At 47.7% G+C, this 14543-nt stretch overlaps 1 protein-coding gene across 6 annotated transcripts in view; it reads left to right on the forward strand.

Moving 5' to 3' along the window:
• Nucleotides 1-14543, forward strand: part of TSC2 (TSC complex subunit 2) — a 33042-nt gene that overhangs the window by 399 nt on the left and 18100 nt on the right. For all 6 annotated transcript variants that reach the window (XM_030285049.4, XM_072935747.1, XM_072935746.1 and 3 more), the window contains exons 2-25: nucleotides 1190-1347; nucleotides 1890-1976; nucleotides 2587-2697; nucleotides 3298-3442; nucleotides 3577-3694; nucleotides 4143-4191; nucleotides 4555-4680; nucleotides 4989-5062; nucleotides 5407-5533; nucleotides 6284-6427; nucleotides 6645-6782; nucleotides 6975-7078; nucleotides 7867-7948; nucleotides 8793-8948; nucleotides 9060-9176; nucleotides 9691-9813; nucleotides 10093-10199; nucleotides 10934-11087; nucleotides 11804-11926; nucleotides 12246-12380; nucleotides 12874-13063; nucleotides 13430-13523; nucleotides 14018-14120; nucleotides 14314-14408. In XM_030285049.4, coding sequence (XP_030140909.1) covers nucleotides 1210-1347; nucleotides 1890-1976; nucleotides 2587-2697; nucleotides 3298-3442; nucleotides 3577-3694; nucleotides 4143-4191; nucleotides 4555-4680; nucleotides 4989-5062; nucleotides 5407-5533; nucleotides 6284-6427; nucleotides 6645-6782; nucleotides 6975-7078; nucleotides 7867-7948; nucleotides 8793-8948; nucleotides 9060-9176; nucleotides 9691-9813; nucleotides 10093-10199; nucleotides 10934-11087; nucleotides 11804-11926; nucleotides 12246-12380; nucleotides 12874-13063; nucleotides 13430-13523; nucleotides 14018-14120; nucleotides 14314-14408 — 2840 coding nt within the window. In that variant the 5' untranslated portion in view covers nucleotides 1190-1209. The remainder of the gene's footprint in view (nucleotides 1-1189; nucleotides 1348-1889; nucleotides 1977-2586; nucleotides 2698-3297; nucleotides 3443-3576; nucleotides 3695-4142; nucleotides 4192-4554; nucleotides 4681-4988; nucleotides 5063-5406; nucleotides 5534-6283; nucleotides 6428-6644; nucleotides 6783-6974; nucleotides 7079-7866; nucleotides 7949-8792; nucleotides 8949-9059; nucleotides 9177-9690; nucleotides 9814-10092; nucleotides 10200-10933; nucleotides 11088-11803; nucleotides 11927-12245; nucleotides 12381-12873; nucleotides 13064-13429; nucleotides 13524-14017; nucleotides 14121-14313; nucleotides 14409-14543) is intronic.

The following is a 14543-nucleotide window of genomic DNA, read 5'->3' on the forward strand; positions in this document are numbered from 1 at the left end:
AATCCCCTTTGTGTCCGGGGTCTGGGATGTGACCCCCGTTGTGTCCGGGGTCTGGGGTATGACCCCCGTTGTGTTTATTGGGATCGGGGTGTGACCCCCGTTGTGTGTCCCTAAGCGGTTCTGGCATGTCCCGGTTTGGCGATGGGATGTGGCATGTCCCAGTTTGGCGATGGGATGTGGCATGTCCTGGCTTGTCTGGGGGTCGCAGGGGACAGTGTGCCATCGCCCGGGGTGAGTCAGGGCCCTGGGGGTCCCCAGGGCGGTGCACTCTGAGTGTCCCTGGGGACAGAGGGCTGGGGGCTGGCTGTGTCCCCAGGGATCGTGGGCTGGGGTCCATGGCGTGTCCCCTGGTGACACTGGGCTGGGGTCCATGGTGTGTCCCCTGGTGACACTGGGCTGGGGTCCATGGTGTGTCCCCTGGTGACACTGGGCTGGGGTCCATGGTGTGTCCCCTGGTGACACTGGGCTGGGGTCCATGGTGTGTCCCCTGGTGACACTGGGCTGGGGTCCATGGCACGTCCCCTGGTGACACTGGGCCAGGATCCAGGTCCATGGCGTGTCCCCCAGGTGCAGGGACAGGCTGTGTGGTGCATCCCCGGGAGCAGCAGGGGTTGCTTGCCCAGGCTGTGGGAGGCCGTGGGATGTCCGTGGGGCTCTGGGGTTGTGCAGGGTCCTGTGCCCAGGGCAAGGCTCCCCAGGGGTCGGGGGAGGCACTTTCTGGAGATGGTTGTTGCAATGGCCATCCTTGTTCTTGCCCCATCTTTCTCTTGCCATGGCAGCTATTGGGTGTTCCAACATTCACATCTGTAAGTCCTTCCTCACTTCCACATGGACGGTGTGCTTGGCCTTTGCTTTGGGAACAAGTATCCAGCTCACACCCTCTAAAAAGTGTGTGCACGTGGACATACTGCAAGAATCAGCCTGTGTAGTGGGCTGGGCACTCACAGCTCCCAGGAAAGGGTATCCCAAAGGCCCCATGTTCCATGGGGAGCTGTGGGATGTGGGTGCTGAAGGCAGGAGCAGCACAAGCTCCTTGTGTTTCCTCAGTGTTGGGTTTCTCCCGTGTTTGAAAAGGCTCAAGACACCCAGGCTCTTTGGAGAAGCTCTGCTGTGATGCTGTTATTGGGGTTTTCCTGCTGAAATATTCCCCTTGGGCCTCCCTTACCAGAACCCTGTTCTGTGATTGCAGGGCCTCGGCGCTTGGCAGCAATGGCAAAGCCTCAGAGCAAGGATTCCGGGCTGAAGGAGAAGTTCAGGAACCTCCTGGGGCTGGGAACATCCCGGGGGAGTTCCAAGTCGTCGGAGGGCAAGCAGACAGAGTTTATCATCACCGCAGAAATACTCAAGGTGTGAGAACTGAGTGGAGTGAGGGTGGGGGTAGTGCCTGGGGTACCTGAGCTGAGGGAATCAGGAGAGCTTGCTCCTTTCCTGGTTTTTTGGCACTCAGTTCCTCTCCATCATTCCCTCTCCTGATCTCTCAACTCATTCTCTGTTGAACTGGATGTAGAACTCACCTAGTTTACAGCTCCAGCATTTGAGTTATTCACTCTTTGAATATTTTGGAGATATTTGTTATGTTGGGTTACAGGCAATTTCCCTGTCCCCTTGATTTTTTATGGTCTGAGCTTGATGAAGTTTCTGTGGTGGCAGTTTCCACAAGCTGGGAACTGTTTCTGTTTTATGAAAGCCTTATGGTTCTGTGGAAATGAAAAGTAAAACAATTTATTCCAGTAATTGGTACCACAAGTCTGTAAGCAGAATAGTTGGCACACAAGGAAGAAAATACAAAAAAAAGGGAGAAGGAGACCAGAATTCCTTCTCCCCTTGGAGAAATGGATAAGTGTTTCTGGTAAAATAAACTGTTAGCTTATTTCCCCATTTCTTTCCAGGAACTAAGCATAGAGTGTGGATTGAGTAACAGGATACGAGCAATCAGTCAAATTTGTGAAGTGGCAAAAACCAAAAAAATTGAAGAGGTGAGTTCCAGAGTGTTCAGTGAGTCTTGGAAGGATGGAAATTTAAGCAGCAGCTCTCAAACTATCGTAAGGGACTCCTGTTGTTTAGAAAGCTTTTTAAAATGGGTGATCCCAGAGGCTGCTTTGTGCTGTAAAAGGGAATTAGTCTACCCAACCTTCCAGCTCTGCAGCAGAGGGCATGGAGCTGTTGGGCTTCCTGGACCTTCCTGGAAGGAGAATATTGGGGATATTCAGGACAGCTTATGGGAGATGAAGTTTGGAGAGGTTTCCTTATCTCCAGGCTCGTTAATAAGCATCCCCCAATTGGTTTTGAACTCATCTTGTAGCTGGGTGAAGGCTTCTGCACAAATATTCCCACCTGCAGTGAGTGTGGAATGAGGAATTGCAGTTCCTGGGGCGTAGGGCTGGGTTTGGTGTCTCCTGGGGTTGATCTGAGTGTGTCACCAGGTGGGTGAGTGTCCCCCAGAACAGAGAACTCCGGACATGGAGCCCCTGGATCTTCGTCATGAGTTGCCATAATTCGTTGTGACCTGCTGCTGGAGATCCTGGAGGAGCTGAGCTTTCCTACCTGATGCTTTTGCTTTGGTTTGGTTTTTGTTTCTGCTCCCAGCACGCCGTGGAGGCCGTGTGGAAGGTGGTGGCTGACATGCTGCAGCCGGAGCGTCCCGCCGAGGCCAGGCACGCCGTGCTCCACCTGCTCAAGTCCATCGTCCAGGGACAGGTGACAACAGCCCCACGGGGCAGGGGACACCGACCTCAACTGGGTTTTGTCAGGGGGAAATGGGAACAGCACCAGGGAGCTCTTCCCTGCAGAAGTTCATATTTGTAATTTTGGTTGTGCCTCATAAATGAGAAGAAGAAGCGTTTTAGTTTTAAGTTTTGATTTGAGCTCGTAGCAAAACTTTTCCTACAACTCATAGAAAGCTGTTCTGTTTTGGGGTAATGCTCTTGAGAAAGAGGAAATACTTTGGGTTAAGTTCAGCATAATTCAGCAGATTTTATGTGGTCTTTGCCCAGACCTTCTAGTCCCAGTTTGCAGCTGGTTTTGATGTTTCAGGTATGCAAGGGGTTCTGTGTGAGACACTTCCAGCCTGGCCAAGTTCAGCACACAACAAATTCTTCAGATTTCCCAACGTATTGCACAAACAGGGGGCTGAATCAGCCCAAAGCTGTCGTTCTCAGTGTTCTGAGAAAGCAGGGGTGGGTGCTGATGGAGAGAATAGGCATTGATTCAACAAAAAGCTGATTTAAAGCATGAAGATTGCTGAGGTATACCTTGATAATGACCAGGCCTTAACCCCTTCCCTTTTTCCATTTCAAGGGTGAGAGGCTGGGGATCCTCAGAGCCCATTTTTTTAAGGTTATTAAGGATTATCCCTCCAATGAAGATCTGCACGAGCGGCTGGAAGTGTTCAAGGCTCTGACGGAGAACGGACGCTACATCACCTACTTAGAGGAGGAGCTGGGTGAGAATTGTCCCAGCCCCTCTTCAATCTGGGGGAATAAATCCAGGCAGAGACACCCAGTGACAACAGAAAAAGGTAGTGGTGTCATTCCTGGGTAGAAGGTGTAGTGTAACAGGTTTTTTTTCCTCCTTTAGCTGATTTTGTGCTACAGTGGATGGATGTTGGGCTGACTTCTGAGTTCCTCCTGGTTCTGGTGAACCTGGTGAAATTCAATAGCTGCTATCTGGAAGACTATGTAGCTGACATGGTCCAGTAAGTTGTTTTTTTTTAAACTCCTGCCTGCTTATTCCTGGTAAATTAGAGAGAAAGTTGAAGATCAATATACAGACAACTGGGATATTTTTTGTCCTCGTCTGGATCTGTTTCATCTTAGGTGATTTCTGACAAATATTTGATTTTCAGTTCTTGCAGTGTTCAGATCTGTTTTAGTTGAACTAAATGTGCTTTTCCCATTCCATGGGATGGGCCTGTTTGCAGTGCTTAGTCTCACAAGGGTCTGTGCTGTGGCATTACCTGAGCTGCATTTAAGTCTCCCTTTATGAAAGAGCCTGCAGAGCTCTTGGGGTGCCACCAACATTGCCACAGGAAGGGCAGTGAGGAGTTAAATAACATGGCAATTAACCTGACTGTTCTGGCTCTTTGTCATTTGTCCAAAATCATGTGGAGCAAACAGTTCTAATTAAATGTTCTTTCTTAACAGCAAGATCTGCCTCTTGTGCATTCAGACTTCATCATCTATGGACATAGAGGTCAGTGATCTGAGTTTCTTTTAGTACTGCAGGACTCTTTGAAGTTCTTTGTAACTTTTACAAACAAAATCAGAACATCAGATTCTGGGTTTATTCTCATCTTTCAAAAGAGCTGATGCAATATTGTGTTATTTATGAACCAATAAATCTCATACACCATTAATTTATTCCAAAGCAAACAGAGCACTAATCAATTTGATAAATGAATTGACATTGCTTTTTAAAAAGAAAAAAAGAAAAAAACCCAAAAATATCTTCATCCTTTTTGACTTCCAGAAGATTTCCTGGGTGTGCCAGGTGAGGATTTGACCTGATTGATTCACAGGGAAGCATACAAACATTTTGTTTTTTCCTTTCCCAAAGATTTCCTTGCAAGTCCTGGATGCAGTTGTTTGTTACAACTGCCTGCCCTCGGAGAACCTGCCCGTGTTCATCATCACCCTGTGCCGCACCATCAACGTGAAGGAGCTCTGTGAGCCCTGCTGGAAGGTCAGAAGCCCTGCTTGCTTCCATGAATTCACTCCTGGATGAAGTGTCAGACATGCCTGTGCACATCTGCCACCAGTTTCAGCTTGCTTTTAAGAGTAAATTAAAAATGTTGAAGTATTGCGGGATCAGCATCTGTGGGATTCAAGTCCATGGGATTCTCCATGGGTTTCAGCTGCTGTGACAGGCTCCTGTCCTGGCTTGGGAAAGGCAGGACACATTTACTCCAGAAGCATGGCCAGTTAAATCCATGTTTAGGCTACTGAGTGTTTTAACAGCTGGGCATTGAGGTGTTCTCTCTGAATTTGCAGCTCATGCGCAACCTCCTGGGAACTCACCTGGGGCACAGTGCCATCTACAACATGTGCAGGATCATGGAAGACAGGTAAGGGAGGAGGATCCAACAAATCCAAGAATTCAGTAAGGTCCTGGTGAGATAGATGAGGAGTCACCAACCTCAGTAGGATAAGCTGAAGGTTCTGGTGCTTAGAAATAATTTCCCTTTCTGGTTATGCTGCTAAAGTGCTCATTTAGGGCATTTCTGAATTTAATTTCCCTCTGTTTAAAGTTGTGGTGAATGATTTTCTGCTTCTCATGTTTGTCCATTGCTGTGCAAAGCCCTGATGTGTAACAGCTGGGAATTCCTGTTGGGACAGTGCATATTCCTATTGACTTTGTATGCTGAAATAATTGTGGCATGGTCTGAGACTTCCCTTTTCCCATCCTTAGATCCTACATGGCAGATGCAGCCCTGCTGAGAGGAGCTGTGTTCTTTGTTGGGATGGCTCTGTGGGGGGCTCATCGCCTCAATTCCCTCAGGAACTCCCCCACTTCAGTGCTGCCTTCATTCCTCAAGGTAGGCTGGGACTCCAATTACAATTATACACAAAACAATTCTATAAATAAAATTACAAACTCCCCGCCCCACACCCCCGGCAATACACTAATTTTGCCTGAATAAGCTTTAATTACTTGGACAAATCTAAACCAAAAATGTGGCCCCCTACACCAAAGAGATCTTTGTAGGCCTGAGGATGAGAGGGAGAAATTGGGTGTGGGGTGAAGCAGGGAGAAACAGTAAAACAAGTAAAACAAGAAGATTTATGTCTGTAGCTGAAGCCTGCTCCTCGCATATCTTTGGCCAGAAAAGCAAAGTCTGAATCCTTTCTAGCAAATACCTACATTATGGGTACTTTACCTTAAAAAATAAAATGCAAAACAGCAACTTTCACTCTTCCCAGTGGGTGGTACAAAAAGTGAGGGAGGGTGTCTACAAAGGCAGCCTCAGAACTCCCAAAAGTTCCTTATCTGAGTGCCTCAAGCAGGAATTGCTGGCTTTAATCCCCTTGTCTGCCTGTAGGTTGGGGCTGTGTGTCCCATCTGAGCCACAGCTGCTCAGGTGAGCAGAACTGCCTTGAGAAGGTGGCTCTGGGCTCTGCCCTTTGTGTGCAGAGGCTGGAATGGATTTCTCTCAGGCCTCCAGGCTGATTTCCTGGATTTCCTGATTTCCTGGATTGCCTTTAATAAGGCGTGTTGCAGTTGGGTGCAGAGGGTCTGTGGGCTCTGCTTCCCACCTGCTCGCTGACTGAAGTGCTTTGGCTTCCAGGCCATGACCTGTCCCAACGCAGTCGTGTCCTACGAGATCGTTCTGTCCATCACACGCCTGATCAAGAAATATGGCAAGGGGCTGCAGGCTGTGACCTGGGATATCCTCCTGGACATCATGGAGAGGCTGCTGCAGCAGCTGCAGGTGGGTGTTGGGCCTGCCTGGATGTGCTCTCAGTCCCAAGGCTTTGCTAGAAATCGTTTTGCAAATTGATCAGTTTGTGCTCTGTGCGGAAATGGAAGCTGAGAAAGGCTTAGCCTAATTCTCACTGCTGTAGTTCTCTGAGTTTTCTGTTGGTATTTAAAATTAGCACTTTCTGGCAAGGTGGAGCTCTTTCAGGAATGGTTTTGTCTCTTTTCAGGTTCTGGAGAGCCAAGAACTGAAGTCCATTGTACATGATCTTTTGACCACAGTAGAAGAGCTCTGTGACCAGAATGATTTTCATGGCTCTGAAGAGAGATTTTTTGAGCTGGTGGAAAGATGTGCTGATCAGAGACCAGTAAGGCTTTATTATTGTCCTCCTTTTGAGTCTGTTCTGTTACAGCTGAAATTTGAGAGTCCTAAAATAGGAAATGGTCGGAAAATCCCAGCAGGGATTTTCCATGAGCCTTATTCCCATGGAGGGGGTTGGGGGAATGGATTTGTTATGTTTGCTTATACACTAAAAGCATTTCTTGGCCTTTCCATGAAGGAATCTTCTGTGTTAAACCTGATAACATACAGAGCTCAGTCCATCCACCCTGCCAAAGATGGCTGGATCCACAACCTGCAGCTCTTAATGGAGAGGTTCTTCAGGTAGGAAATCATAACTTTAGGAACTTCTTACTTTTAAGAAGCACTTTCAAGTGTTTCTTGCCACCTTGTCATAGATAATTTTGTTTTCTGAAGTTCTAACGTTCTGAAGTTCTAAGTTAGTGAGTGGCTGCTGAGAAGTATGTTAATCCCAGGGCACAGCACATGAAAGGACTTATTTAACAGAAGAAAAGCTTTCCACTGAGTTCTTTATGCTGCTTTTTTCTTCTTCTCTTTCATTCCATTCAATACTATTCCAATTAGCTTAGGCAGTTGTGTTCCACTCCACAGCACTTTGTAGTTCTGACACCAAACAAGATTTTCCTGTTCAGCATTAGGACTGCATATGTTTATCCAGTATTCCAGTTATCTGGTTTTGAATTGATGCTCCCTGAGGGATTCTGTGCTCTGAAACATCAACACAGAGCAATAACAAACTTCTGTCTCCTCTGTGAAATGCTGCCAAAGAGCAGCTCTTCCTCAGTGCCATGTGTTTGGTTTTAAATTTGCTCACCAGAGCACTTGTTCTTTTGACATGTGCTTCCTAGTTTGGATTGGAAATGGGAAAGCTGCAATTACAGGTCTGCAGAAGGAGCAAAAGCTGAGCTGGGATTTGAATTTCCAATTGTTCTTGAATCTGATTTCAGGTGTAGAGACATTAACTGAGGACTGAGCTGATCTCTCACTGTTCCAACTCAGAAGAAGTTTCTTGTTTTACTTTTCTTTTCCCCCTTCCCTAAATACCAAGAGCTCTTATTTTACTCATTTTGGATTTGCTTTTCCTGCTCTAGGAACGAGAGCCGTAGTGCTGTTAGGATTAAGGTTCTGGATGTGCTGTCCTTTGTGCTGAGCATCAACAGACAGTTCTATGAGGTGGGTGTTCGCCTGGGGGTCCCAGGTGGGTGGGAAAGCCTTTGGTGGGGCACATTGTCCTGGGGGTTTCAGGTCCCCTCTGCCCTTGGGGAAGGCACAGCCCTGGCCTCTAAATCTCCCACACACACAGCTGTTTCTTTGGGATGCTTGTGTGGGGATTTGCCATTATTTGTCCTTAGCTGGATACAGGAATATGCAATTTGCAGTGGGAGCTGCAGGGTTTTGAGGACAGACCTGGTTGTGTCTTGGCTTCCCTGTTTTAAGGCCATTATTAATTCCATGTCCATTTTGTTTTGGAAGAATTGACAGTTGTGAGAGGTGCAAAGCTGATTTAAAAGCTTTGTAAAAGGATGGGGACTGGACAATTGAGCAGTGACTGGTCTTGGTGCTTGCACTTTAATTGCTGTCCAAGATGGAAACTGTGAGAGAGGAGTTAGGGAAGAGCTCCAGGGATATCTTGAGCTCCTTAGGATGTGCCCAAAGTTTCAGAGGGCAGGAAAGGGCAGAGATGCTCCTTGGATTCCTTCAAGACTTGTGAAAACATGAAGCTGTTGGTGTTTCCTCCCTCTCTCAAAAAACCAAGGCCCAGAAATCCCTTGTCTGTTTGAGTCTGAGCTGTCAAATCTATAGGTCAGACAAAACGCAAAGCACTGAAAAGTTCAATAAAAATCACAAATATCTGGAGGGTTGGCAGACAGAAATACCTATTGTATGGAAGAGGAGATGAAGGAATGGAGCAGTGGAGGAACAAGCCTGGTACCAGAATATCTGAGTTCTTTTGTTTGCAGTTCTTTCTCTAACGTGCTGAAGATCTGACAGCTTAGGAGGGTCTGTCCTCTTGCAGGAAGAGCTGATAAACCTGGTGGTGATCTCCCAGCTGGCTCACATCCCAGAGGATAAAGACCATCAGGTCCGAAAATTGGCCACTCAGCTGCTGGTGGACCTGGCTGAAGGCTGCAACACTCACCACTTCAACAGCCTGCTGGATATCATAGCCAAGGTGAATTTCCCAGCAGGGGTGACTTCCTGAGGCTTCCCTCCCCTTCCAGCATGGAAATAGAGAAAGGATGTGCTGCAGGTTTAAATAATTTGTTGCATTTCTCTTTCAAAGGTGGCTGCACATTCTCTGTCATCTCCTTCTGAACTGGAGGAGAGGGACTTGCTGTCATATTCAGCTTCTCTGGAGGATGTCAAGACAGCAGTTCTTGGGCTCCTGATAATTCTTCAGGTAAGTGCTGCAGAGCATTAAACACAAATTTTTCATTATTCTCTTCTGCTGGACTTGGCTTTTTAGATAACTCTTCTCCCACTATTAAATATTCTGACTTTGAACTATTCAATATTTTAAGTCTTGTTCTGGTCAGTCCATTGATTTTCAGCACTGTGGGACTGTTTGCTAAGTGTTGTATTTTCCTAACTCCCATTGCACAGCCCAGATGAGCACATTTTCCTGTGTGGAGGGAGGATGTGGACATAAATTAGCAGAAAGGAGGAGTTCATAACATTGAATAGATTTAATAGATCTGCTGTGTTTGGGCAGCACGTCCTGGGCTGTGGTGAAGAGCAGGCTGTTCTCTGGAGCAACCAGAGCTGTTCTGGAGTCTTTGCAGAGGCTCCTTCCAGAGCCACCTGCTCGTGTTACAAAGAGGATGAAGCTTTTGCTGCATTTCTGCTGGAATTGGCAGGGCAGCCCCAGGTGTGTGACAGAGCCCTGGGGCTGGGCTGTGTTTCTGTGCCTGCAGACCAAGCTGTACAGTTTGCCCTCCAGCCACGCCACGTGTGTGTACGAGATGCTGATCCAGCACGTCCAGCGCCACTACAAGTACTCCTACAGCCTCCCCGTGGCCAGCAGCATCAGGCTGCAGGTAGGAGAGCCCCTGTGCTCCCAGAGCTGCACAATCCTCTGCGATTCCTGGGTGGCAGGCGGGGACTGGGTGCTCTGGAGCTTGCAAGAGGCAGAATGAAATGTTCCTTGGCTCACACAGGTACATAAATGGGGTGTTACTCCAGCAGTGCTGCCTCCTGTAGAACAAACCATGGCTTCTCTTAAAAATCCTTTTGCACCTGGAGGAATATCATGTGGGGGTGGGAGAGTATTGCAGTGGCTCGGGGTTTGAGTGACTCCAGTGTCTTCCCTGTTGCAGGTGTTTGATTTCCTGCTGATGCTCCGAGCTGACTCCCTGCACCGCCTCGGCCTTTCCAACAAGGATGGAGCAGTGAGGTTCAGCCCCTACTGCCTCTGTGACTTTGTGTAGGTTTCTCATTGTGTTAGGCAAAAGAATCACTGCGTGGTTTGGGTTGGAAGGGATCCTAGAGCTCATCCAGTGCCACCCCTGCCATGAGCAGGACACCTTCCACTGTCCCAGGCTGCTCCAAACCCCACCCAACCTGGTCTTGGACACTTCTTAATTTATTTTTTATTTTTAAAACGCTGTTTTTCAAACTAAATTGTGTTCTTGCTGAGCTTAATGTTCCATCATAGCAATCTGCAGTTTTTCCTAAATCTTCCAAATCCTAGACCAGTCTGTAGTTACACCCTAGGATTGTCTGAACCAGTAAGGCTTTGGTGAACTGTTCTTACAAATCACTTACCTGCAGAGCTTTCCATCTCAGACATGAAATTTAAGTTCCTGCTCACAAAACTTCCCCAAAAAATGTGCAATTTTTTGCCTCAAACCAGTTCCATACTGAATTTTGATTTGATGATTTGTACAAATCTGGCAAGTTTTAATTTTATAGCTTGTCTAAAATTGTGTAACACAGCCCAAAAGAAGATACCTTTCTAAATTACATAGAAAAATCCTTCATTGATCAAACTGGCTGATTGCAGTGTGCCTGCTGGGCAATCCTGTTCTTTTTAAAATTGAAAATGCAGATTATATTGTTCAGTCTTTAAACAGGGTGGCTCCCAAACAGGGTGGTGCTGTAGGTCACATGAATAAGCTGTAAAAATGACATGTATTTTTCTCGCTTTCTGTGTTGCAGAGAGGCAGAGAAAAGGGCTTCTGAGAAAAAGCCCCCTGGCACCCTGTCCCCACCTTCAGGCAGCCCCAGTGTGCCTTCCCAGGGTGGCACCGTCCGGGTGGGACACCTGCCCTATTCCATGGTCTTTGGGGTCCTCCTGCAGTGTTTGAAGCAGGTATGTCCCCTCCTGGCATCTCTGTGTCCCCTCCTGGCATCTCTGTGTCCCCTTCTGGCACCAATCTGACAGCTGCCTGTCAAATTCCAGCCCAGAGATCTTAAATAAAACCTGAAAAGCAATTTTTGCTCAAAATCTGGGTGTGATTGTTCAGCTTCACAGCCACCAGTGGGAGCAGCAGTCCATCTCTTCAGAAAATAAGCACAGCTTTCATTGCACTGCTTCAGAGCAGGCAAGGGCAAAAGCTGTGCTTGTTAAACAAGATCCAAGAAGCCAGCCTGCTTCTGAAAGGGTATTTGGAATTAAAACCTCTCCCACTGCAAGTTTGTGAGGTGTTTTGAGAATTTGTGAATGTTTCATCACCAATAAACTGTAAATAGGAATTGTTCCTGAGGGTGGCATTGGACACAGTTCTGTGCTGAGGGCTTGGCTTGCTCTGGGAGTGAATTGGTGCTGGTGCATAGGAGAATTGAATTCTGCTTGTCAGATCTCAATATAATTTCTCTTCCAGTTTGTGGTGCCAATATTGCGCCTAGAGCTGGGTGACAGACAGGGGGAAACTTGTGACAGCTAAATGCCACTTCTTTTTCTGTATCAACCACTACAAGACCTACATCTGCCTAGGAAATGACACACTGTCTGCAGTTTGATTGATCTTCCAAACTCAAGTGAAATCATGCAAAAATTTTCAACCTTAACATTTTCTGTCTTTGCAGGAGACAGACTGGAAGGTGCTGAAGTTGGTTCTCAACAAATTACCCGAATCTCTCCGCTATAAAGTGCTATTTTTAACTTCTCCTTGCAACATAGACCAGCTGGCCTCTGCACTGAGCTACATGGTAATGCCACTGAGGCACAATCCCCAGCTCCTTGGTTTGCTTGGGAATTGCTTGGAGGGGATTTTTGAGTGGTTTTTTTTATTTTTTTTTTTTGTCTTCAGAGAAAAATTTTAAAGATTAGCAGGCTGATTGTCAATCCTCACTCGCCCTCTGTTTTGTGAGGGTTGCCTAGGTACAGAATAGGTAATAATTGTGTGTTTTAATGCGTGTGTATGAATATAAGTATGTACAGGTGTTGGGGAGCTGTGGGCAGTGCCTTGTGCTGCCTTTCAGAGGCTGTTTTAGTAGAGGTGCCCTGACTGGCTGTGTGGTGTGTCAGCTCACAGACAAGAAGACCACGGACAGGCTCCACGGGACCCCCGAAGGCTTCTCCCGCACGGATTTACACCTGGCTGTGGTCCCTGTTCTGACAGCACTGATATCTTACCACAACTACCTGGACAAAGCCAAGCAGGTGTGGGGAGATGGGAGGGTGTAGGGAAGGCAGAGCCTGTAGAGCACGGTTTAGCTTGGGAGCCAGTTAGGAGACAGAAGTGCAAGGTTACACTGCCCTTTGCTGTTGGGAAATGCTGCATCTGCTGAATTTGAGGTGAAAAAACACTTTGGTGGCTCCATGTAGGATTAACTGTGGGTTCACTCCTCACCTCTCCCCCTCACAGGTCACTGAGTGACTTTACTCTCTGCATAAGACCCTTATAAACACAAAATTTCTGCTAAATCAGGAACTTAAATTCTCAGCTTGACTGAGTTCCCTGATAAGAGTTTGGCGTGGGGTGTGTGCAGCATTATTTACAGCTCGGTGTTAGCACTCAGCTGTGTCACACAGACCTGGCAGCAGGGGTACCCTGCAGCAGGGGTACCTTGCAGGGTGTTCTGGGGTGCTGTGGGAGTCAGGAGGTGGTGTCAGGGAGTTTTTTGGTGTGCTGAGTGTTTCCCTGCTCTGGCAGCGAGAGATCGTGTACTGCCTGGAGCACGGGCTCATCTACCGCTGTGCCAACCAGTGCGTGGTGGCACTGTCAGTCTGCAGCGTGGAGATGCCCGACATCATCATCAAAGCACTGCCCGTCCTGATTGTCAAACTCACCCACATTTCTGCCACAGCCAACATGGCAATCCCTCTGCTGGAATTTCTGTCCAGTAAGTCGTGATGTTCTCCTGTTCAGTTCCTGTAGGTGTGGTTGTTGTGTGGAATGTTGGGGGTTTGATGTTGTTGGTGATATGGAACGCGCTGTGATGTTCTTGCTCAGGTTATAAATGTTGGATCACCTCATTTGTTACAAGTTTTCTGTATGAAGCTCTTGCTCTGAAGAGAGAAACACACTCTGTGTTGTGCAGCCATATGGAAATGTGAGCTGCATTCTTCTTCTTGCATGACGTGATTTTAACTTCATGTCATTGATCATTCAGAAAAATAACAAAAAATTAGAAATTCAACGGAGTTAGGATGTTCAAGGGTTGTGTTGAGGGCTGACCTGTGCTGGTTTTGCTGTTGCACTGTTGCAGCTCTGGCCAGGCTGCCTCACCTGTACCGGAACTTCGCGGCAGAGCAGTACGCCAGCGTCTTCGCCATCTCCCTGCCCTACACAAACCCCTCCAAGTAAGGCCACAGCAACGTGCTCCTCTCTCATCTGTGAAACTGAGAGCTTGGAAAGCCTTTTCTTGTCGTTTTTGGCTCAAGGTTGTCCATAGGATGTTGCTCATTCTGGTGTCACCAGGCTTCTCTTGAAAAAGGGGTATTTCTGTCCTGTGAGGGTGGGGAGACCCTGGCACAGGGTGCCCAGAGCAGCTGTGGCTGCCCCTGGATCCCTGGAAATGTCCAAGGCCAGGTGGGATGGGACTTGGAGCAACTTGGGATAGTGGAATGTGGAACTGGATGAAGTCTTAAGATCCCTTCCCACCCAAACCATTCTGTAATTCCTTGATACAATTCTAGGACATCATCACCTTGGACAAAAACCTGTTTCTCTTGAACAGAATTTTTGAGGTTATTGTTTTGTTTTTTTTTCTTTACACTTTGAGTAGGTAAGGGAGCAGTTCTGTGTGCCAGGCCGAGCAGTGCACACTGAGCTGTGGGTGTCTCTGCTGCTGCAGGTTTAACCAGTACATCGTGTGCCTGGCCCACCACGTCATTGCCATGTGGTTCATCCGCTGCCGCCTGCCCTTCCGCAAGGACTTCGTCCCCTACATCACCAAGGTAAAGGCACTGCTCAGTCCAGCAGCACTCAGGAGAGCTGACTGATCAAAACTCATCTGACATCTTTGAAGGTTCTGTTTGAAGCTAGCAGAATTCTGGCTTTCTTGTCAGCATCTCTGTGAGCTCTCCTGCTTTGAGGTGCAGATTTTGAGCTGCGCGTTGTTCACGTTGTCACCTCTTGTCCCCACGGCAGGGCCTGCGCTCCAACGTGCTCCTGTCCTTCGATGACACCCCAGAGAAGGACAGCTTCAGGGCTCGCAGCACCAGCCTGAATGAGAGGCCAAAGAGGTAAATTCTCTTCGACCCCAGCAGGGTTTGGTGCTCCCCACTCTGGTGCTCTCGCCCTTCCCTGCGTGTCCCTGACGGAGGCTGGGTGTAGTGATCCCAGTCTGGCAGTGCAGTGAGCAAGCAAAGTAAACCTCT

The sequence above is a fragment of the Taeniopygia guttata genome, chromosome 14 (assembly GCF_048771995.1).
Source record: "Taeniopygia guttata chromosome 14, bTaeGut7.mat, whole genome shotgun sequence".
Taxonomy (NCBI): domain Eukaryota; kingdom Metazoa; phylum Chordata; class Aves; order Passeriformes; family Estrildidae; genus Taeniopygia; species Taeniopygia guttata.